The 25,497-nt window shown below is 36.9% G+C and overlaps 2 protein-coding genes across 2 annotated transcripts; both read right to left on the reverse strand.

The window, feature by feature from the left end:
* Positions 1-520: 520 nt before the first annotated feature.
* On the reverse strand, positions 521-13,952 carry LOC145238960 (uncharacterized). Its single transcript, XM_080102251.1, has 15 exons — positions 13,784-13,952; positions 11,504-11,682; positions 10,989-11,123; positions 10,338-10,503; positions 9,402-9,502; positions 8,350-8,452; positions 8,137-8,282; positions 7,402-7,481; positions 7,236-7,328; positions 6,397-6,632; positions 5,850-6,011; positions 3,327-3,433; positions 2,784-2,927; positions 1,308-1,500; positions 521-961 (listed from the first exon to the last, which is right to left on the reverse strand). The coding sequence occupies exons 1-15, from the start codon at positions 13,878-13,880 to the stop codon at positions 942-944; spliced, it is 1,962 nt and encodes a 653-aa protein (XP_079958377.1). The 5' UTR covers positions 13,881-13,952; the 3' UTR covers positions 521-941.
* A 694-nt stretch (positions 13,953-14,646) lies between these two features.
* On the reverse strand, positions 14,647-25,190 carry LOC145238961 (uncharacterized). The gene is made up of 15 exons (XM_080102252.1): positions 25,088-25,190; positions 24,542-24,669; positions 24,327-24,461; positions 23,671-23,815; positions 22,777-22,910; positions 22,173-22,278; positions 21,543-21,691; positions 20,491-20,579; positions 19,978-20,076; positions 19,207-19,451; positions 18,681-18,836; positions 17,867-17,973; positions 17,534-17,659; positions 16,342-16,546; positions 14,647-15,832 (listed from the first exon to the last, which is right to left on the reverse strand). Exons 1-15 carry the CDS (start codon positions 25,182-25,184, stop codon positions 15,807-15,809), a joined length of 1,947 nt encoding a protein of 648 aa, XP_079958378.1. The 5' UTR covers positions 25,185-25,190; the 3' UTR covers positions 14,647-15,806.
* Positions 25,191-25,497: the final 307 nt, after the last annotated feature.

Genomic DNA, 25,497 nt, shown 5'->3' on the forward strand with positions numbered 1-25,497 from the left:
ATACATCGAGACCTTTGTCGATTTCCATACCTTTTTTGCCGCGCCCTCTTCGCATAAACTAACAAAAAGAGGAATCGTTATCCTAATCAAATAATTTGTGCCATTTGATGTCATAACATGACATTATGACCGAAAGGAACTGCTGCCAATTTTGGTTCAAAACTGAAAAGTTTTTCCTTAAATGGAACAAATGATGCCGTTCAAAGTGTTTCGAGATTGAACTAAGTTAGTTGACATAAAATTAGCGACCTAAAAATCACACATATGTTTTTTTAACCACGGAATCATTTGTTCCATTTAAGGCCACGGAAGGCCGACTGGAGAAAAATCTTGTTCAGCCATGCAGTTAATTCGTTGGGGCAACAATTCGCGGTGCTACGAAGTTAAGGTTGGTTGAATATGCCTTTTTGGTTTCGGTTTCGGTTTCTGCCTTTTGGTGGTGGCTTCAGTAAATAACGTATCAGCCTAAGTGGCATTTGAACAGATGATTGGACTTTTTTGGCGTTATAGTCTTACAGTTTGTATGAAGCAATGCGATTCTGGTTAAATGCTTTTGACAGATACTGCATTGGTCTTTGTTAGTGAAAAACACCATGTTGCGAATTTACTGTAGCACAAACAAAACACAGAACACAACTGTACAAATGATTGGTTTGATCAGACTGACAAGCATGGATAAAGTTGCCAGCCTGACAAGCATAGATAAAGTCGTACACGCATGTAATATCACGACAAAAACGTTGTTAGAAAAAATACTTTGAAGAAACCGGTTGTGGGACAGGTAAACGAAACAGTAGGAACAATTTTATAAAAGGTACCTAAAACTAGTAAGAATGCACCACGTGCAAATAAGAGAATGTCTTTTTCTCAAGTTTTGGACAGCTGGTGCGAGTATCAGTGCTAACGTTGTTGCTTCGGGGCGTCATCATTCACATTTGGTTTCAAACGTGGTTGTTTGAAACTAAAACAAATCGTATGAAAATTGAGATAAAGTAAGAAACTAAACCATGAAGTTTTAATGGTACTGATTGTTTTAACATAAGATGGGTGAAACGACTATAAGGAATATTATGAGAAGATTATATTTTGTCCACTTTTCACACAACAATACTTGATTGACTTAACTTTTTTCGTGAACTTCAATTATTTTTCACAGTTAAGTGTTTTGTTGCTTTCTTTCGCATTATTGAGCGAAATAAATAGGGAGGTGTCTTTCATGGATAATAGGATAACAAGGACAAAAGTATTCCAACCCTTTACCGTTACTAGTGCAAATTAGTCGTAAAAATGAATACAATAAATGTTACCTGTGGCTGTTCGAAGGCCGTTTGGACCTCCGTTTGCACCTCCGTTTGCATGAGCAACATGTCCGTTTTCGTAAACCACGGCCTCCATTAAACCTGTTTGCCTGCGCAGCTTTGGCATTGCGTATCGGAGTTGCATTTTAAACATCTTGTCATCGAACGTTGTATCGTTTGACCACTTGATGGCGTGATTTTGCTAAAATAAACAGATGGTTCAGATAATTTGATAAAAATACAATGTTATGGGCTGAAAAAGCTTTAGTAATGTCAAACATTCCGTTCCGTTTTAAACAGGTCACATTTCGCCTTTTGATTTGTGGCCTAATTTGGTTATAGGTTCGTTTAACTGCCTTGCTTACTTCGGTCAGGTTTTTTTAATTAGTTTACCTCGGACATGAACGGCAATTTAAGCCAGAACCCTTTCATGCATAAAATCAGAGAGGTTTAAGATGTTGAGAGACTTACGAGGTTTGAGTTGTTCGTCACTATCGCTGTTTTTTGATGTAAATTAAAACTCGAAAGTTATTCTTGTGGTTGCAGTTTGTATAAGGCTTGTTAAAACAATCATAGACTCCTCTTTAGGAGTTAGATATGCGAAGTGTTAACCTTTGTACTTTCATTGATCTGACATACACCGAACAAGTACAGATGTATGCCAAAGGCCTTTTCGAAGTTTTGTACTTGTTTATGACGTTAAAGAGTAAATGTGTGTAAAGGCCCGTGACTAATAAAATCCTTTCATGCACTTTCATCCTAAGAAAACGAGAAACTGAACAGGAGTCACAGGTGGCCTTCGAATCACCGTTGGTATAGTTTACAAGAAAACACATTGCATTTGTTACAGCTAGGAGCTCAAACTGGCCGTATTAGTGTCGAAAAATGCTGATTAGGCTGCCTAAAGTTGCGAAACTTTTTTGCAAAAACAATGCCAGTCTATCGAAACCACTAACAATTAATCTTCCAGCCGATTCCGTTTTAGCAAACCGAAACCATTGTGCATGATTTCCTATATTTCCTGCAATAAACAGCCGATGTGGAACGTTCAACGCGAAGAATGTGTAAAATGCGGCCTGCTTCTAATGCCGGAAAATCCGTACATTCTTGTGCCTGTGGCCTTTCAACCGATACAGCGTTTTAATAACTTTTGTTATCCGCAACTTAGCAACATTTTTATTACATATCATGCGTTTACCCTAGGTGTATGCGTAAAAGAGAAGAACATGACATACAGATGTTTTTGTTGCAAATGTGTTTCCAGACTCATTTGAAATAGGTTTAATATCCCTTTAACAACATGACGACGTAACAAAAAAGTTACGATTTGACTAATCGTTGCTTTAATGATATTTAACGACCTTCTTTTAGCAAGTGAAGACCAAATATAAGATTCAACTAGTGAAACAGATAGCGTATGTGGTCTTATTCACAAGTGCACAAGCTAAAAAATAACATTTAAGTTAAGTTTACAATTTTGGACACCTCAATCATCCTTTTGATCGTCCTGTATCTGTCTCTGGTTTCACCACGTCTGGTATCGTTGGCTCTATGAACAATATTCTCCATTGTGCCAGGAATGAGAATAAAAATGATTTTCCGCCCGTTGTTGATCATTTGCATGATAGTCTAGTCAACAAAAAACTATGCAAAAGCAACAAAACATAAAAAGACTAAATTTTCTAAGAGTAAAATTTGCTTCACATTTTTTATTTTTACATATGTTTGATTCAACCCTGCATATGTAGAGCTGTTTATTAGTTGATTTGTGTAGTGTACTGTATTACCAATTTAGCGTCCGTGACCTACCAGCCTGTGACAAACTGCTTAATTATTTTCTCATGCTTTGCTTTATGGCCCGAATCCAGTCCGAAACCGAAAGTGAAATATGCACCAATGAAGTCAAGTGTAAACTCAGGCTCGAATCAAGCCTATTTTATTTAAACGTGAGCCCTAACCCGAAATTTCACAACCCTGTTTTGAACGACAAGAACCAACGTAATAATTCTGGCGGTTTGGGACCTTTACCTGTTGTAGATCTCCTACCGAAACAGCATCTTTGATATACTCATGGGAGAGAATAATCACAGTCCGATGACTTTGTTCAACTACATCCTTTACGATCTCCGCTCGCACTGGCAAAAAACGCAATTTTTTAAATCCGAACCTGGTTTAATTTTAGCATTGAGAGGGAATTAAATATAACGGGTAATATATGTAGCAAAACCAGGGGGAAGTATGTAGCCCGACCAGGGGGAATTTTTGTAATTTGCAGAGGGGAATTCGTGTCACAATATTAATGTCACAAATATATTAATCTCTTACTGGTTGTCTGTGCTATGTGTTATTGCTGTATTTGCCATATAGGAGCTGAGACAAAGAAAGTTCTCGTATAATCGATCAAAGGTTTAATTTCTGTAATAAGAATTACATTAAGTTGTTGATGTAAACGATATTTTAGCAAACTAAATTTGTAGAGGGGAATTACATATAAATATCGACTAAAAGGGTGCACAGGACAAAAAAGGTTGGTAACCACTGGGCAAAGCGGATGACACTGGTATAGGCTACGTCCGGAATTTTAGTCTTGTAGACAATGTTTTTGATGAATATGCTATACCTACGTTCATGCAAACGTATCAGCATAAATTAAAGGTTAGTTGGTGAAACAAAGACTATTTTTGCCTCTAAACGCTATCAATACTCTGTTAAAAGGACAGGATTTTGAGAAAAATTCTGTTTTGTAACTTACTAGGAAACAAAACTGCGCTTTTCGTCTTTTTCAGGGGTCACCAAACTACGGCCCGAAGTCATTTTATCTCGCCCGCGACCACATTTTTAGGTTTGCCTAAAGGTATTGATAACTTTGTAACATTAAAAATTAATCTATACCATACGCAAGTTTTCCTGACGCGACATGTGTAGAATTGATATTACCTTGTTTTACCGGATTACAACGTACATGATTGAACCAATTATTAAAAATTATCCGACCCGCAGTGAAAAAAGTTTGGTGACCCCTGGTCTATGTGGTAATAATGCTATCTTATCAAAAGCGAAACTGCTTGGGTTGGTAACATGTAACAACATGCTATATAATGGATGTTTGGTGTCGCCTAAGATATTTATTGAAACCGCCTGGAATTTCGCTCATATAGATATGGTAACCCTAAAAGGGGCCTAAATTATATACATATAATATGTATTTTATTTTTATGTATAAAAGAAGGCCTACGCATAAGTTATACATATTTTTTTAAGATTTAGGTTTCCATTGTCTAATCCAGCGGTTCCCAACCTGTGGGTCGCGACCCCAACTGGGGTCGCCTGACAATTTGCCTGGGGTCACCTAAGGGAATGGCTCCCAACTCATTTTAGGCCATAGACTAATTGAACAAATAAAAAACAAAATAACTGGGCACAACATTCCTTCTCGCCATTGTTTGTTAATTCGTATGTAAACAAGTAACTACAGCTGGGGCGGATCTTTAATTTGAAGTCTTAATTATTCTCACAAAATGCTGATTGTTGCCTTGTATTACGTAGTAATACTGCATTTCCATAATCATCAAGTCAGAACCTGCCAACTTGTTTTGTATTCTCGCGATAATATCACTATCCTCCAAAAATAACTTAACAGTCAACAAAACTAAAATTTAATTTGTAAAATTTTAGGCTGTCAATGATGCATCCAAAGACAAGTATTAGGAAAAGAAAGTATAGTGAGAAATAAATTTTGCGACATTTAGAAGTCAATTTTAATATATAGCCTACTAATTTTATCCCTGGGGTCATAGTCGCCGTATAGGCGGTGGCGGCCACCGTGGATATTTGGGTTTGTTTGTGTCGGTAGCTTACGAAACATCGTTAAATTTGAACAAATTTACGAAAAAGCAACCAGTTTGGTTGATGCATTACTTGTATGACGTTGGCAGTGAATGATTGGCCATTATGGTGTACAATGCGATTGTTCTGTAATAAATGGTCACTTTGGGTGATACAAAAGCTTGACGAAACATTTTCTAAACGTTACTAAACCAATAAAAATGTTATAGCGAAGTGTTCCAAATTAATATTATTTTAATTTTTTTTTAATTTGATGAACTTTAAAAAAAACTTGCTTTTTATTCAAAGTATATTGGGCTTTGAGTTGGAGCTCGTTTGGTTACACGCATTAGTGACGTCATAAAAGTGCCGTCATAATTTACGTCCGCCACCTTGCATTTTTGTAAAACTCGGTGCCTATGCGTGGGGTCACCGCAACGTGGGAACTGTTTTAAGGGGTCGCGGCACCAGAAAGGTTGGGAACCGCTGGTCTAATCTAAAGCAGGCTTTTTAACCCCATAATGAAAGTATATTGTAGGTGCAACAGTATAGCATTAATTTGCTGCAGAAAGATGCGGTGCGTGCATGATTGCACGTAGCACCTTTTACATGTAGTTTCATTCTTTTAAAAATTGACTATCCAATTGCCTTTTTTAGCTTAACGTTTTCCATGTACGGTTGCACACTAGCCAAAGAATCTGGGTAAATTTAGCATTAGTGACTCACTTCCCAGCTGATGGTTTGTTTGTTGGTCATAGTAACGACCAAACCCTAAACTTTCAAGGTGTCTAATCGTGGTTTCCCTCGCACTTCGCACAAGTGAGGTCGCACCGGTATCGATAACCGAGCCAGCAAGATAGAAGATTGATGCGTGGTATTTCAGGTCGTCTGAAAAAGAATTAAAGTTGTCAACACGCAGTTGTTTTTATCTTAGTTAAATTATGGGTAAATATACATGATAAAAAAAACTTTTATTTTATATTTCCTTTTCACAGTAGTAAAACTTGAGTTAATAAAATAGACAACATGCCCAGTTAAAACTGAATTTGTACAGGGAAAATGACAAGATTTTGGAATTAAAAAGTAAAATTTTCCTTTCGTGATGGTTGACATTTAGCGAATTTAGGACAAAAAAGTAAAGACAAAATATCATTGACTTTGACGATTTACACAAATAAAAGGCAAATCAGCAAACAAACTGCAAGCACGTTAAATGTTATTTATGATGGGCACACATTTAAAACACCTTTTGACTCCGAAATGTATCACTTACCTGGTTCATAACTCCCGAAAAGGATTTTCCAGTACGCGGCCACTTGCAGACGAAACACAATGAGCAGCACGACAACCAGGATAAGCAGAACGACGAATCCCACAGTCAAACCAACGATGAGCCCCACAGGGGGTTCGGTGGGGCGTCGAGAGATCGTGACGTTATGTGAGCCGAGAATGTTGGCAAATGTATGAGCCTCAATGACGTAATTTCTCAGGTCGTTCTCGTCTATGTTACTGGACATATAAGCAACTCATAATAATAAATCAAACCAAAGCCAATGTTTATCTGATGGCAATTGTGGCATTATTGTTGACAATAGAGTTATTTGTAGGGTGTTTTTTTCTCATACAAGTGTTCAGCTAAAAAGGGTATTGTATAACTTATAATACTGTTTGGGTGTAAAAAGTTAATTTAAGATACGCAGACCTACAACAAACTATTTCATAAATTTGGACAATAATCTTTCCAGTATACAGGTTGACACTAACTTAATCGAAAACAAAAACATATTTACCAATTAAACAATAACACTAGATCCATGTAATTATCAGAAAATAACTTCCAGCTGCTTTTTTACTACCGTTTACACACGAGAATTGTACAGTAGAAGTAAAGGTCTATTCCAGTGGTGGGATTAAAATTTTTTTTTGTCAGCCGGTTCTATCACAAAAGTCATATGTTTCAGTCGGTTCCGTTACAAAAAGTTGATTGAAAGTAACCAGTAGTGATAAGTGGTTCGCTGATATCATAAAATTTCGTGAGACGGTTCCATAGAACCGGTGCGAACGGACTGAATCCCACCACTGGTCTATTCCAAACATAAAAAAGCATCTTACGTCAAAAATAGTTGTGCTGTGGCTGTTACTGCCACTGGAACAGCGGTGCTTGGCGCGCAGGACCGGTTTAGGAGTTCGGGGTCGTTGACAAAACTGAAAAGGACGTAGATGTGATTGAACGGATGCATCAATGAAAACATACATAGCGACTAACAAAAGTACTTACAATTTGCATGCAATTCCAGTGTCGTTTGGATGTTGTATTGTTACATTGCGTTCGGAATTAAAGCAGATAGTTGTGTTGTTCTAAAAATGAAAGAATTAGATTCCGATCCCAGGCTTACGATTAGTGACTGAGTAAAATTGTTTATAAGTGAAAATGAGTTAAGCTTTAAAAAAGCGAATTGGTCAAGATTCCAATTATGATTAAAAATTTAGCTGTCAAACTTATGATTAATGGCTGAATCGAACCGTCCTAAACTATTTACTTTTCAAAACGTTTTTAAGCAGTGAAATTAACATTCGCGTAAATAGTGACAAAAACATTTTAAAGGTGAACTGTTAAGCTTTGTAGTTTATAATGATAACCTAATTTTTAAATTCACATTACCAAGACAAGACTGAAAATGTTTTCGTAGGTTTGTGTTTAGCCCAAGAGCGGGTCAAATTTACCCCTTCTGAGAAACATTTAGACCCAAAGTCCCTAACCATGGGTAAGTTATCCTTGCGTTTGGAAACCATTAAGCATCAGCACTACAACAGCATAATACCTTAGCACACACAAAATAAGGACTTGAACAAACTTTACTTACAGGGCGTGACTTTAAACCACAAGAACTGATCTTGTTGCATTCAGTACGATCGAAAAACGGTTTTATAAAGGGTGTAGCATTGTACGGAGTTTGGTAGTAACTTGACAGGCTAGCGGGGATGTGTATGTCTGGGTTGAGACTATTCTTACCTGCAGCCAATTGACTCGGATAGCATTGGGATTGGGAAACCCTATACCGAATGAGAGAGTGCAAGAGATGTTCACATCTTCTCCATCGTTTGCCATTATTTCAGTTTGCTTACAGTTGATGGAGGTCGCATCATACGGGGTTGGTTCTGCAAACAGATATATGTAAAATTTCCGCCCTGTTTTAACTGGAAAAACGACAATTTAAAAACTTACGTGTTACGCAGATGCTAGAATGGAAGAATCTGGTTAAACCATCAAAGTCTACAGCACAAGTATAAGTTCCTGCATGGTCGAATCCTACACTGTCCACCGTAAGCTGCAATCAAACATAAAACAGATTCAAGACTCATTTTTTCCTGAAAATTAGCCAGTTGCTGTAAATAGCCGAATCCCCGGCCACATGTGCGGTTTAGACCAGGGGTGTCCAACTCGAAAGCACCGCCGTGCCAATCTAGGTTTCAAAATATACTCGCGTGCCAACGTTTGGTAGGCCTACTTTTTCCAAACCATGTCTTAAACGTCTAAACGGTAGAAAAAAATATGTTGTCAAACGCGAGTAAACTTGTTTGTGATACTCCAAAGACCTTTTATAACATATCATGTCGCTTATAGCGCAGAATCCATAACATGGAATATAATACGACAGCATAAAGGCCCGGAATTTTCAAGAATTCGACCAATTTAATTAGTGGATTTGTGTAACCTTGATACTAATCATCTTTACTGAAGTTAGAACAAAGGCCAAAAAGAATCAATAGAAAAATATTAATTGCGTGACAAATCCTAATGTTTACCATCTGAATGTCCAAAAATTGCGTGCCATTTTCAAATGCTCTGCGTGCCACTTTTGGCACGCGTGCCACGTGTTGGACACCCCTGGTTTAGACCAATAGACGAATGTCTCTTAGTGTATGCCTTCTTTGTTGTAGGCCTGTTAATCAATTTATCGGGCTCAAACGGACTTCTCAAAAACTATTCGGGGTCGGGCCCGGTACACCATATTTCTAAGCCATAAAGGCGACAGAAAGTGCTCTTGTAATTGAATGTACTCTATTTAATTAACCTCACAGAAAATATCAGCCCTTAGAAATGGTCCTTTGTTAGAACAATTTACATACCGCCGTTTGTCCGAGACAAACACTGCACCAACTGCTAAAGAATAAGCTACAAGCGAAACTAAAAACATCCATATAAGGTTTATTGTACCTATAGTGCATATCGAATACACGATATATGTTATTTGTGTTCTTGTTATTGTAACTTACAGATAGTTGATCTAAACTTTCCGAGATTCCACTTGAAAGAGTACCACAGTTGTGGTACCAAGTAACATTAATTTGTGAAGGTATCAATAGTCCCATTGGTACTGCGCAAACAAAATAAAACACACTGCGTTATGTGGCAACCTAAAGCCATGGTTTACATTAACATAAGTGTGTATAGAATAGATAGAGTGTCGCGACCTTTTGAACCCCGCGTGCCAAATTAATCTTGATTTCAAAATGACATTGACTTGGCGTATCATCATTTAAAAATAGTGGACCTTGTGCCAGCTGATTTAAAATCAATATAAAGGCGACGGAACCGTGCTTGTAATTTTTCAGACCTACATCATAAAGCACAGCAATGTATTAGTTAGAATTATTGCCGACCCCTGGTCTATGAGACGGTCCCCCAAATTTCTCCAGCGGTTTCCCAAATTTTGGACTTGCAACTACAGTAGACTATTTTTTGGTATTTAAATGAAACACTTGCGGTCTCTTAAAACTACTTACCGGTCACCCAAACCAAACCTTAAAAAAAACCTGTCAGTGACAATTTTAGGGATGGTAACACAAAAGATTGGGACCACGGATTCTAATCTATTCTGTTTTGCAAACTTGTTTTTATCTGTGTAAAGAAACTGAAAGGTTCTATGCGGCAGCTAAGATGCCGAACAACACAAGGCACTCTTCTTAACTATGCCAGACTTCGTTGGTTATTAGATTACTCAATGGTTGTTAATTTATCACTAAAAAAGGTTTCTCCGACGAGGAATTTAAAATAGGTGTAACTAACAACTCAAGTTAATCTAACTATGACAGATTTGATTGGTAATCATGTACAAAATTTATAATAAAAATAATGATTTTATTTCAACAAAGGATTCGAAACAACGGTAGTAAATTGTTCAACAATCTATCGTAGCTGGAATCTCTTACCTGGACAATGTATTGTGTACGAAGCGGTCCTGGCTTCCACATCTGGAATACTGTTTTGTGTAAAAGCGTTTAAAGAATCTGTGCAGGTGTTAGGCTCGATTAATTGCTCGAAAGTTACCTCGTAACATCTACATGGGGTCTCAACTGTAAATGTTGGGTCCATTGTCTAAAACATATAAAAGAATCAATCCAATAAATAGTGAGCAAGCTTAAAACAGTGCACACTGTTTTCAGCTGTAGGTTCTCATTAGTGCAGCAACCGTATTGGTTGGTGTATTTAAAATTATTTTGGTCAATTTTGTTGCGAATGGCAACCAGCGAACAGCGCTTTTGTGGGCTTAAATCAGTTAAAACGAAAGTTTACTATAAAATTGGCGGATAGTTTTGGACGATTAGAAAGAAAAGATACCAATTGAAAACCTTGATAATTTTTTCAACCTCATTAAAATAGTGTAGTGTTGTTCTTGTAACTTATATCTCGTTTAGGAGTGATGTTATTTCCGCGGCGAAAGCGATTTTATGCTTATCCGCAACTAGAATCGTTTGCATTGCACGCACGTGGTTCATGACAATTTTTGTGTAGCACAGTTCAAAACGTTTTTTTTTTTCACGTTTAAACCATTAAAAATTTATCCTTTTGGTGAAACATACCAGAATACAAAACTCGAGACTAGGCGAATCGAAATCTGACACCGCGTCCAGTCGCACTGTTCCAGTATCCTGAAATGTGCAGTCGCTACTTTGATTGTTAATGACCATGCTGTTTGTCAGATCGGTCGCTAAACACTGGGAAAACAAAGAATACAATTCTAGCGAAATGCTTAATCTAACTTATGTGTAAAGCTAAATTGCAGACAAAAATTGTCGCATCAACGTTTTTATGTCACACACGACAAAGGATTTTTCTTTAATGTGAATTGCCTGAGTCATATTTTTTCATTTAATTTTAAAAATTATCAGTAAAATTGTTTATTTTTGCTGTTTAGTTCCAGTTTTGCACGACAGGTTTTGGTGCAAATTTTCAGCTTAAAATTGCTTCAAAGCTAGGTCGTTCGGTTTTACGCAGAACAGTTTTCAAATAAAAGAAAATATTATTTTAACTAATGTTTTGTTTTGTTGACAAAGCCATTTCGCCAACTTGTACTGTGGCGTTTTGGTACTCTTACTTGTATTGTGGCGGTTGGGTAAACGGTGCCTGGGTAATCAATGTAATCTAAATCGTTACACCAGTCAATGACGAATCCGGTAGAATTTAAACTCTCATCAGTGCACCCGAAAATGTAAGGCCAACCCGAAACCGCCAGAAGGGAAATCGAATGAACGTTGCAGTTCATTCCGTTGACTTCTAAATAAAAAAGTAAAGTAATGATGACATATTGCGTTTTGAATTAAAAACTGTTCTGTTATCTTAGTCATAATAAATGAGTAATGCTTTTGTCTCAAAATCAGTGAATAGAAACATCTAAAACCGAGATATATAATTTGCATGTAAAGGACTCGTCAGTGTCCATAAAACCTTATTCAAATAAAATCTATTGGTTTGCTTCTTTGTCGATACAACCTGGAGCAGTTTCGATAAGCGATCGTAGATATTAACAAGCCTTCAAGGAGATTGTTATCGAATTTAGTTGTTGAAACGTACACGTTCTAAAAAGTAAACACCGTTTTTTCTGTTGACCAAAATGCGAATAAAAGTTAGTTTGTTGACAATTTGCCACCGATGGGGCTATAGTCAAAAACGACTTTGGGAAACTAAAGAGTTAAATTTCAAATACGTTTAAGAATAAAGATATCACTAAGAAGTTTTTAGAATGAAATGTCATGTTTGCGGAGTTTGTCATGACTAATTTCTTCCCATTTTAATCACGTGAGCCGCAAATTCACAAATACGACATTTGTTTGTGCCATATGCTTTGAAACAAACCTATTTATTTGAATACGAATTTTGTTTGTGCTATGGAACAAACTGAAAAAACAATCTTTGCTGAACTTGTACAAAACGAATGCACTTCATAACCCCAAAACTTAAAAAAGATAACACACGTTTTTTTCGCCCCAAAGTTTAGCGTACTTTGAGGACTGCTATTTGTGATTTGTATAAAATAACGACATAAAAAGATTTGAAAAGGCCAGTTTGGGGAAGTAGCAAAAAACCCACAACTAAATAACAAACGTGTTGTTTGTGTGGAATTTCTTATGTCTCGTGGCGAGTACATTTTCGGCAAGTCGTGCACGTTACAGTCACGAGCTCGCCTCGCAAAAAGAAATGCATGAATTCACGCTAACAACAGAACCAACAAACCGTTGTACTAAAATGGAGGTATGACGTTTGGGTAGTGCAAAAGATGCATTTTTGTGGTTTTTACATTTTACCATAGGTAATAAGAGCATTGGATAAGAAACAAACCGTACAAAATTAACATCTTTAAAAACCACTTTTTGACAGTAATGTTTATGCTTTGATAAGCAAATTGCTTTTGTATGTATAGAAATAAAAAAACTTTTTAAAAGTAAGTATTAACGTTTATTTAGGATAATTGTCCACAAGAATCCACTATATGCACATGACAACACAAACCAGCAGCATCAATCATTACTTAACATGTGATTTTTCTGCCTGCGGCATGAAAACAATTTTTCAGTGCGGGCATAAAACAACCTAATGATGCTGCGTTTGAGGTGAAATCATGCGAATGTCGCAGATACTTTACCAGCTTGCAGCCGCCCAGGGCGTAAGCTGATCGGAGAACTGCGTAGGGCTTATCGGTTTGTTTGGAAACGGCTGTTGGAAACAATGCTTTCAACTTTCTTAGTCACTGACACGAAGCAAGGTTCAATTACATCGGTAAAGTGGGCAAAGGATTAGTGGATAGCACACACTTTCCACTCGGGCAAATACAAACATATAGTAATGGTTCAAACATTTATACCCTTTTGTATGTTACTGAGGCGTTAAGCAAGTCATTAATCTCAACTTCATTGCATGCCATATACCAATATTACGACTTTATACATTGAGTGTATTGAACTGATGGCTACTGTTTGACTAATGTGTGTCAATTGTATACAAATAGTATAGAAGGGCTACTTGTATTCGGTTTTTATCATAAACCCACAGTACAGTAAAAGCCAAATATTGACATCACGTCTTTTTACAAAAGGGCTCTCACGTAACAGTCAGCTTTACGCTTCACTGGTCATGCTAAGAAATCAACGCTTCAGTAACAATTCTAATTCCCTTATTAGATCAATAAAAGCACACAAAATTTAAAAAAAAAACACAATCATGAAAAACTAGCCTAATAAAACGCTTTGTTTGCTCTCTTGCTTGTAATTTGAGACAGAGACAGTTACACACATAACTGAACAGTTACACACATAACTGAACAACGCCTATGACATACATATTAGCTTTCAGCTCTTTTGCAGTAATAAGACATCCTTACCTTTGAAACTTTGTCCATTGCAGCAAACTGCAGCTGATACCAGTATGACAGCCATTAATTCCAGTATTGGACTGTTTGTTTTTGCCATCACGCCCATAGTTTGCTAACAATAGGTACTATCAGCGGACCAGGCTGCCAACAGAGCTGCTATTCAAAGAATTTCTGACACTGCAAGCTTTAAGGCAAAAACGGAAATGAAAAAAAGCCCTGAAGCATAAATGCTCGTATTGGTAAAACGTTTTTACTTTGTGGCGTAGTGCAAAAGTTTCAATCATCTGGCAAATTTCCAGCATCGCACATGAACGGTATAGTTGACTGTACAAAAATATTTAACGCCTCAAATTGCATAGATTGCGTTTGTACAGGCTGCATTAAAACTCATAGCCTGCTGGTTGATATCTGCGGGCCTAACTTTTCCCCAACTGGTTTCAAAAGATCTGAAATACCCATATATTCCACCTGCACGGAAAATCCCTCTACCTATCGAGTTCCATACAAACCTTTTGTTTTCGCAAGGGGAAAGAAAAACGTTAAAGCGTGTAAGGTAGACATATGGGGATTTTTATAAGCTTGAAAGAAAATTTTCGGGGTGTGTGTACATTGTCTATGCGGTAATTCCAAATCGCGGATTTGCTTTGAACGCTTCGCCATTCAATTGTTATTTCTACATTCACAATTCTTGTCGTTACACATAGGTATTCTTTGCTGAAACTTGCCTTGCCTTTTCTGTTCTGATTCTCTTATACTTTGTGTTCATTTGTCCCCGACAAAATCCTTAGGCGTCTAAGTCTTTGCCAAATGTGAATGTCATCGGGGAACTGTAGTACGCTTCATTTATTTGTAAAGGGTTTTGGGGACGCAGACGGAATTTTCGATTGTATTTACATACAAAATACGCTCACGTGAAAATGCTGTGTCTCAAGCCCCAAACGTGTTTTTGTTGAACACCACTAAGTGACCCACACAAAGGTTTCGTCGGGGTGGGTAAAAAGCCCCTTATTATGTTCGTGACACTCAAAAGAACTTGTTAGTCCCAATAGGGGTATTTTTACCCGGGATACTGTTTTTTACAAACGTTTTGTATTGCTGAACGAATTTTACGTAAAATTTTCCACTAATGTTTGAGTCAATGCATTGGTATTATTAGATATGCAAAAACGTCATTAACATATATTTTAACCAAAAAAGCTTTGCCGAAGGTAATGTTACATAAAACAGCGTTTGTTGCATTTAAATTACCAAAATATGGGAAATTATCTTCTTGGAATGTCATGAAACTGCGCACAAGGATAAAAAATAATCATTCAACAGCATTAAAAACATTTGCAGTTTATAATGTCAACGGCACTTTTATAATTTGAATGTGCACGTATAACATTAAACAAGTTGCACAATTCCGAAGGCTACGATTTGACACACTGAGAATGCAATATGGTTTAATATGTAGTGCGCACGATTGAAAAATTGCGAAGTGCAAACATATTTTGGCAATCCAGTTGAAATCAACCGTTTGACTATTTGACTTCCTTGCGAGCTTGGCAATAGCATGCCAAAACGAGTTAATTTCGTAAGCAACTGTTGCAAAATTTGCACAAATTAATATCGCACTAGCTACAAATCTTTCACTGGACCAATTTTACTGCGTGCTGTATAAAGCAATTTTATGTCCACATGCTCTGTAAAATGAGGGCGCCTAAGATGTCAGAATGTAATGGTTTGTGGTCTAGTGAAATCCAAAACAAATCCACGGTAGTCTTTGTTCTCAGGGTATTCAGGAATTGAATGCCTGGCCTCGGTTGGAAAACACGCCATGACACAAGTCTATTTTGGTCTGATGTTTATTTGCTGGCAGTGTGCTATAAGCGATTGTGTGACATTCAGACATCAATTTATTAAGACATGAACACGAGGTAGAGTCCTTTTTCTCTTTTCACGATTTTCTTGTAATCTCATTTGTTTTTTTTGGCGTGTGTCCTACAATGCCTTGATGGAACTTTAGTTTCGAAATCCAGTCGTTGCCATGTCAACGAGACGTCATATCGATGTCATCTAAAGATTAACAGTGTGTTTAAATGCAAAGTTAAACGTAAAATATATACTGCAGGGGTCTTCAACCGGGGTTCCGCGGAACCTTGGGGTCCCGTTCAACACACAAGGGTTTATGATCTCTAAGCGTTTCACAGGGGTATAGCCCCTACTAGAATGTAGTATTTGAATTGTGAGGCTGTAAAATCAAAGAATATTTCTACAACGCGGACGACTGCTTTTGCGTGCATCAAAATACATTGTCGTTGTACGAAACAAACTTTAGAGAAATTTAATGTCAGAAGGGTTTGATTCACATTATTTAAGAGATTCTACGTATCTTTAATACCAATTTTGACTGAAAATTAAAGTTATAAAAGCATGAAATTAAAGACGAAAATTTTGGGTTGAAAAATGACATAAATACTATTATAACGTAACATCATCACTTGTGTTTAGTATTAGTCATGAAAAATATAGGAACGAGTATATAACGCAATGCAAAAATTTTATAAGTTTAAATGAAAAATTACCTGGACCAATTTCAGTGGTGGTTGTCATGTTGCTTAGAATCCTCTCTACTCCGGTCGGGTGCATCCCAAACTCCGAATCAGATGAGGATCGCCTTTTCCTTCCATCTTCTCGCTCTTGCAGTTTAGGCATCGCAAGTCTCATCTCCATCTCAAACTTGTTCCCGCAGCAAAATGTTCTTCCGGGCCACACGGAGGCGCTGTTGAGCTAAAATAAATATGGTTTTAAGGTTGTTTAACGAGCTGCGCACCAAGAAGGCACCTAGAGTTTTGCAGTGTCGCTAATAAGTAAGACTTCTCGCGTTTTTTGATAAGGTGTTCCTTTGATGTTTGTTAAGAGTTTAAGAAAAACTTTACAAGATATGCAAGACTGGCATGTAGTGAGAAGTTTTATTCAAATGTTTTGATTAAAGTTAGACTTCTCTTTTACGGTCTCTGTTTTGCTGTTTTAGTTACAATGTGTTTTTTATTCACTGACTTCGGTTTTGTTCAAAATCTTACTGGGCTAGAGAAACGTAGTAATTCTTTTCTTATTATTGAAATCTCCTTTCAAGTAAAACGACTGCGACGATTCAGGGTCATTAAAATCATATCAAGAAAATTCAGTGTGAAAAACCACTAAATCTGTCGCTATATTCAGATCAAGAAAATTCAGTGTGAAAAACCACTAAATCTGTCGCTATATTCAGATCAAGAAAATTCAGTGTGAAAAACCACTAAATCTGTCGCTATATTGTTTTGCGCCCTTATCTTTTCCTTGCCTTTTTTTCGTGGTTTTTATCAGCGCCATACCTGCCGGTCTGCATTTGCAGTCCAGTAAGACAGAGTAAAGACTTTTTGCGGTTGGTCTGGGGGTGTGTGTTTTTTTGTATTTTTTGCTTTTATCCCGCTTTTTATTTTGTTTTTAGACACTGATGATGCTTTTTATAGCGAAATGCATTTGTTTTGATAAAACAAATAAAATATAGCGACAGATTTAGTGGTTTTTCACACTGAATTTTCTTGGGCTAGAGAAATATCGGAAACTGTTTTAGATCGGAAAACCCAAATGGTCAGAAGGGACCTAAAACTTATGGAAAGTGCATCATCGGAATACAGAATGAGAACCATAATATAGGTCAGGGTGAAGGTCATGTGCTTTTCATAACGATGTAGCAAAGATAAACAAGCGAGTATTATCATCTGATTTTCTAACCTTGATTGCTCTCTGTATCATGCGGTACGTGTCATCAGTTGCGGCTTGTTTTTTAATGTGTTCCTTCATACCAGGAACGAGTACGAAGACAATCTTTGAACCAGATTCAATCATGGCCAGAAAGCTCTAAAAATAAATTTCAACATCATGTCAAACATTTTCACCCAAACAAGAAAAAATGTACCTATAAGGTAACATTAGTTTATCAAATTGTATTTTTAGATCTTACGCTCACTCATCTTGTGTTTCGTCGTTCCCAAACGGTATTTCACTATTATGTGGATGAGTTTAATATCTGGATTTAGCTTTTGTCATACAAATTGAAACACTTACTTCGTGCAGTTGGAAAACGCTCCAATGATCTTTCACATATTCGGGAGTTAGAATGATAACGACGCGATGACACCTCCTCATCATATTTATATAATTTTCGGCTTTGACTGCAAAGTAGGTAAAGAAACTTGATAAATACACTTGGCTATTAAGAAACTAAAGCAAAAGTTATAGAAATCGAAGTACATCAAAAGTGCTAGCTTAGCAGGGGTGAACAGTTTCATGACTAAAAAGGTCAGTTTTAAGGCTTTTAATTTATGTCAGGGCTGATCAACCTTTGTTACTGTGGGGCCAAATACAATTGCCAAAACTAGATCGCGGGCCGCACCTGTGTATAACACAAGGTGATTTTAGTTTTTTGCTTACCAAATATGCTCAAATATAAGTATAATTCGCATTTGATTCTAGCTGCATTTTGTCAGGTCGCAGAAAACTAACATCAGACGCATTAATCTGCTTATATATAATAGTTGGAGTCGTTTTTCAGTACATTTGAAATCCAAGCGTCTCTGCGGGCCGCACAACGTTTAATGAAGGGTCCACAGGTTGCCCACCCCTGATTTGAGTGCTAACATATTATTAAGAGACGTATTGTTTTGAGTTATGTTTAGGGTGTACTAGACTAACAGTTTAATGTAATTTCATGCCCAATAAAGTCATTGGTTCAAGTTAAGGCTTTCTATCGACATCTAGCGGCTTCTAGTAATTGGAATTAAAATTTGGATTAGGCGTTTTTATTTAACTAAAAGACATTCTATGTTGGCCGAAAATTCTCGAAAAAATTTGGGAGTCAAAGTTACAAAAATTAACTTACATCCAGCAATTCCGTTTCTGCGTTCGTCATACAAGCTTAGACCAAGTTTCTCCATCTGTTCACGGACCCCTTCACATGTATCACGCGCCTGAATTTTTCCGAATGTGTCGATTTCCTTGTAGAAGTGATAAGAAAAGAATGCGCCAAAATCCTTGTCTGTAAATGTAAAATATGTTGGTTATTCACTGAGTAACTGTGGATAAATCAAAAGGGTGCAATTTTGCTATTAACGAGTATCAGAATGTAGTGCTTTTTGGAAAGAAAAAGGCTTTGAATATACCCAGATCTAATTTCATTTATTAGAGTAAACGATTGGGTGATTACGGGTTACAGTATCTTGGAATACAGTAACCGATTCCTCAAATAATAGTTCAAGCTTTATTTCATGATGTAGAATGTTTGATGAAACCTAAAAAGTTTTTCACAACATGTCTGACTTGATCCCTATCAAAGTATTGTGACTTGAGCATTTTAATAAAAAGCAAGTTTATTGGTTGCATTTACCACCCAAAAAGTTTTTACTTACCGTCAACGTCATATTTAGCGAATCGCGTCTTCCAATAAACGGCCAAGTAGAACCGGAAGAAGTAAGCCAAACCGACAAGCAGCAACACGAAGCAAGCGGCTGTTATTGCTGCTGCTATTACAGTCGCTTGTGCGATGGCTGTTGGTGCTTGATCGATAGCAATAGTCACATTGTGGAAGATTTTCTTGCCTTTAGAAGACTCGTACACGACAGTATAAAGACCAAGATCCTGTTGTTCAATGTCCCTAGTAACAAAAACATAAGTCACATTGGGTTAACTACAAACACATGCAACGGGTGTCGCTTGTGAGAGGTTAGGTAAGCGTTTGACGGCCTCTGTTACAAGCTGATATGTTTTTTGCAATCAACCCGTTTAAAGCGACAACACAATTAAGTGAATTGATTTTCTAGTGGTGCAATACGAGTGGTTAGCGCAACCGCCTTGTGTTTACGAGGTTGTGGGTTCTAATTCCGTCTAGTGTTTTCCTGATCACGAAACATGAGCTGCAACCGAATGGAACGTGATAAATCGTAGAAGTCGCAAGGCGAAATAACACCCTACAGCAAAAACAGACTTACAAAAAACGGGCAGTTCGGGCTGGACTCATTGTGAACGTGTAAAGCATTCAGACGTTGGCCGATCACCGAAGATAAAATAAAGCAAACAACAACTTTTAAAGCAGTGTTACAAAATCGATTAAGTTTGTCCACCAAGCTAAATATCAAGCGATTCATAAATCTTGCAACAAAAAAGTCTAAGAAGACACTCACACAAGTTGAAGAGTAGCGATGACGTGAGATTCCTCCGCTTTCAGATCGTTTAAGGTCGGTGGAGTTCGAAAACATGTGGGATCTGGTTGCTCAAGGGTCCTAAAATTAGATAAAAATGTTTTAAGTTCCCCCCTGAGCGACTTATTGAGTGGTAGCAATTGAATATCACACAAATAAGAGATGTTCATTGTTAATTCCAGAACGAAATGCTTGCAGAAGTATTTTATATTAAAAAATGAGATCAAAAAATTGGTTCTAATTTAGAAAAAAAGCTGACTTAATTTTTGTTTCAATTGTATACGGTTTCTTTTCTCAATATCATACAGCACAGTGTTTAACGAAACTGCAATAAGGCTATTAAGCTCGAAGATGTGGCCACTATTTAACGCACAGCACCTACAAAGATTACTAGATCATCACAATCAAACACATTTAACATATGTGTCAAGTTATTTGTTGGGGGCAATGTTTAAAGCCATTTAAATTTCCAGGTCACAAAACATATTCACTCACCTGATGCAAGAGTGACGACTGTTGTCATCCTCTGCTGGGTGGTAAAATCCTGGTTGGGTGTTCACACACTCAAAGTCGTTTCCTTTGGTCTGTAAACAATATGCCAATTTCTAACAACACGGAGTGACAATGGTTAAACGAAGTATTTTTTTACCAAAGTGGCAAGATCGACTGTTATTGTGGGATTTAAAATTAGTTATGAGTGGACATCACTGACATGTAACCAGTGCCGGATTAAGGGTCTACTGGCGTGTAGGCACATTTTATAAGTGGCCCGAAAATCAGAGTTGCCAACTAAAAAAATAGAACTATCAGTGTTGCCAAATCATTTAAAGTGGCCTAAATTTTTGACTGGCCTGTTGGCACGTGCCTACTTCGCCTAATGGTTAATCCAGCACTGCACGTAACTTAGCATATGTGCTACAAAGAAGCGGTCCCGTGGCAGTTTTGTATTCACAAAGCTTCTTTCTCTCTAGAAAGTACATTACAAAGCCATGGAAGTAAACAGGCTGTGATACTACTATAAGTGAGAAAATGACCCAATATATTAACGGACTGAAAACCTTGTCAAGTCTGACGTCGTCCATCGTTTTTTTATGTATGTATATATATCACCAAGTAATGGGCATCATCAGTATATCATTCAAATAGAATGATTTTATATTTTAATCATGAACATTACTGCCAAGGAATGGTGTATAAAGAATACATCATGCATACGTTTCAACAATCTCTGTTGTCATTATCAGTGCAGTTCCTTGGCAGTAATGTTAAATACTTTTTTCAAGTCCGTGTATAGTGTCCCTAAATGATTTTATACATGACTAAAACGGTGGATGACTTTAGACTTGTCAAAGTTTTTGGTCTGTTATTAAACGCGACTGCTGTCTCCATCTGTCGTACTTTGTCTCTGGTGACTCGTGATTTTATCATATACTACACCCAATACATTCACCGCGGTTGTAACGGTCAAATTGAATCCAGACTAACGTAGTAGCAAATATATTTCACACAAAAATGAAAAAAATGATAATATGTTTGCAATTACTTACTTTATTCCAGAAAGTAGCTATCATAGCATCGGCGATTCTTCCAATGCCAACGCTGAGTGAGCAACTGACAGTGAGATTTGCACCCAGGTTGGGAATAAGATAAGTTTCCTGTTGGCACGTTACGATTCCCTCCGCTTTGGCATCCGGAGCTGCAAACATTCTCAGAATATAATTTTGCAGATGAAATTTACAAACTATTACTAGGTAAGCCACCTTTAACAGACAAAATATGTCACTACTCTATTTACAGAAATCCCTTTTTTTACTGAATTGCGTAGTGGTCGAATATTTTTTGTTCTCCACGTATAGAACCGATCAGCAAATAATTTTGGGCGCGAAAAAATAGACCTTTAAACCAAGCGTCCCGAAGTATAGATAAGCAAAAACAATGCGTCCAATTTACATGTTTCTTCCAATTATTTTGTTTTGCATGTTTCTTCCAAAAAAATAATTCAGCTGTAATGTTTCTTCCAAAAAAATAATTCAGCTTGAAATATACTAAACACTCGAAATGAAAAAACGTTTTTTTGGTGAACACTAGAATACACATTTATACCAAAAAAACAAAATCCATCGTTGTATGTAAACACTAAGATTTTTTCTGACAAACCCATAAACAAGGCTACTCACCATTCATGCAGACATCGTAGGATCGAACAAAACGGGATTTCCCATCATACGTCACTATGCACGTATACGTTCCTACGTTATCGGTCTTCGCGTTTACGATTGAAAGCTAAAAAACGTGTTAGACATCAGTACAAAACATTGTAATGATTACACCATTCCCATTTTTACTTTGACCCAATTTTTTTTTCTAGGTCGAAAGGTTGAAGGTTCAAACCCCACTCAGGATATTTTTCATGACCTGGGTTTTCGGGTCGGTTTTGGGATTCTAATTCGGGCTGTTGAAAACACTTCGGGTTTGGACAGGGCTTTGATCTTGCAGTTTGGGTCCGAGCCTTATAACCAGTGGTGGGATTCAGCCGGTTTGCACCGGTTCTATGGAACCGTCTCACGAAGTTTTATGAAATCAGCGAACCGGTTAGCATTACTGGTTACTGTTAAACTTTTTGTAACAGGACCGGCTGAAAAATTTGACTTTTGTGATAAAACCGGCTGACAAAAAATTTGAATCCTACTACTGCTTATAACTCTGGCCAGGGTTACTACAAGCTTTAAGCCTATCTTCTATCTGCTATGGTGAAAAAGAAATGAAGTATCGAGATCGTACTTGTCCAAAATTGTTGCGAATCGGTGATTGTTGGGTGTTGTTCGGTAATTGAGGGGAACAGTTGTACAACCACTGCACTGTGTAGTTGTGCTTGGACGGATCTAGTGACACCTTGTGGGCGACGGTCTGTTCAGCTGAAAAAAACGATTGATTAATTTTAACAAAATACAAAGCTGACAAACTAACAGGACATCAATAGTAACTATAAAAACACAGGTAAAATCTAAATTGTAGCTAAACATGCTGAAACCGTAACAAAGCATACCTATGTCACTATGTGTAAATATACAAAAAAAATCAGAACTATGTTTCGTTTAGATGTGGTTACGAGAGATATTTATATATAAAAATAATACTAATAATAGTAATAATACTATAAAATTAACATATAAGAACAGCACAATGCTCATTTAATGGCAACTAATGCAGGGCAAAACATAATTGTAGTTTAACAAACAAACTAACAAAATATAAAAACAAACAAAATAAAAGTAAACATACAAAATACAAAACAGTTTTAAACTATGATCTGCTAGGATCTGGTAATAAAAAATGATTATGTGAAAAATGTGAAAAATAGTATATAGTATATGTATATATATATATATACATATTATGGAAATAGTCATGTATAGATGTTATAATGGCTAAGTTAATATGAAAAACACAAAATCACAAATCTGAAAGCACAAATCTTTGTCCATGTCGCGTAATTTCAAACATTTATTTGGCAATAAATTGCTCTCTGTAGACACTGAAGATGCTTATTTTAGCGAAATATATTTGTTTTTTTTAAAACTGACAACTGATTTTAACCTGGAAATAAAGATTTCCCAAAACGTGTGATTTATTTGGCAAACTAACATTTAAGACTTTACAGTACTTGGTACTTACAGTTACAGCGGAGGTTTGTAGTCATACCAGGCACTGCGGTTATCGAACGGACATTGTCTGCGTGCACAGTATCAGCGCAGGTTTCCACGTCATCGACCACTTGCAGTGTAATGTCATGCTCTTCGCATTTGTCCTTTTTGGAAACCTGAAGAAAAAAAAGTTTGTTCTAAATCTTAAAATTAGTTTTTTTCTGAATATTGCTTTCTGACATTTTCACTGACTGGAGCAGGGTTCGGCAACCCTTTCTGCACTACGGACCGGTTTAAAACAGAAATTTTTATCACGGAACGGCCTTTGAAAACCACAAATGTTCAACACTGAAAACTAATTACAGTCATTACAACTTTGATTCAATGTGAACCTTGAGTTTTATGCGGCCCGGTAACAAAACCCGTACGGATCGGCACCGGGTCCGGTGGTTGCCGATCACTGAACTAGAGAACTGAGACAGCTTTCGCAGATTAGTCTCAATATTCTAAAATTCAATTGGGTAGAGTTTAAGAATACGGTTTTTATACGTACTAAAATTAGTGCTATAATTGCAAGATGACAATCAATTTACGTGGGTAGGTATATTGTATCTGCTTAAAAAACAACAACCTATAGACTCAAATGAGAGAATAACTTTAGTTGGTTCAATAAATAAACAAGCTCACCATGGCTACAATCTTGTAGCGAAGAAGCGAACCAGGGTATAAATCCGAAGTGAAATAGGCCTTGCTGAAGATGGAATAAATCAGTACAGTGGTGTTGTAAAGCACTGACCCATTTACACCGTTTATGACAAGAAACTGAAAGAAAATAAAGACACGAATTCAGTCCAATTCTGACACCCACAAAAAAAACACCGGGTGTGACAATTTTTTTTTACCTGGGTTTCGTCCAAGTATGATGCACCAATTAGCAAATAGTGTGTGTAATCCGTCGCCTCGAATTTATGAGGCCAGCCTCTGATAACGTTTATGGTTTTGTTGTATCTGACGCAGTTGAAAGGGCTACCTGTGGGGCAAACAAAACTAATTACACTGCATACATAAACACGGTTCAGTTAGTGATAAAAACAGTGACATATATATGTATACATATATTTTGCCAAAAATTGTCATTGTCCTTATTCATATCGAAAAAAAGCGGTCGTCAATTAGCACTCCATTAACTACAAATATGTATTACAAATCAATGTACAAAGTGCCAAAGCCGACACGGAAATTTTTTTATCCAATGATGCAGATATCCGACATCTTAAATGACAAAATGCGAAAATGCTGTACAACTTTTGCAAAAAAACTCCCCAGCAAAGGTTAAATAATATCATCGTTGATCCTTTCAACAGTTACATGTTCGTTTAAATGTAATTTATTGCTGATACGTGTCTGACCCAATGTATTGGTTAAAATGAAAACCGGATTTTACTTACCTTTAGTGACGGTTTCAGTTGACTGACCAAGTCCACCTTGCACAATCATCAACGATAAACCCAAAAAGCAAACCAGTGACATTACGTTATATTGCATTATAAATAATCTGAAATACAAAAGGTTCTCGTTTTAGCACTTGTTGTTGCCACCTAAAGTGAGAAATGAAGCGAGATGAGCGCGACACCATCAGATAAGGGTCTATTTCTTACCCTTGTGGTTAGAAATTATCTGTTTCTTTTACTGGTAATGTCAAAGATAACATAACGTTTTAACCTCTTTTCAAGATTCTGAGAAAACTCAAAAACTGACTTAGCTAAATATTTAAAATTTTTGATAATACTTATTGTTTTGAATTTTGAAATATTGACCACCAAACAATGTAATAAACCTATTTTTTCGCATGTCTGTG

The sequence above is a fragment of the Phallusia mammillata genome, chromosome 7 (assembly GCF_965637545.1).
Source record: "Phallusia mammillata chromosome 7, kaPhaMamm4.hap1.1, whole genome shotgun sequence".
Taxonomy (NCBI): domain Eukaryota; kingdom Metazoa; phylum Chordata; class Ascidiacea; order Phlebobranchia; family Ascidiidae; genus Phallusia; species Phallusia mammillata.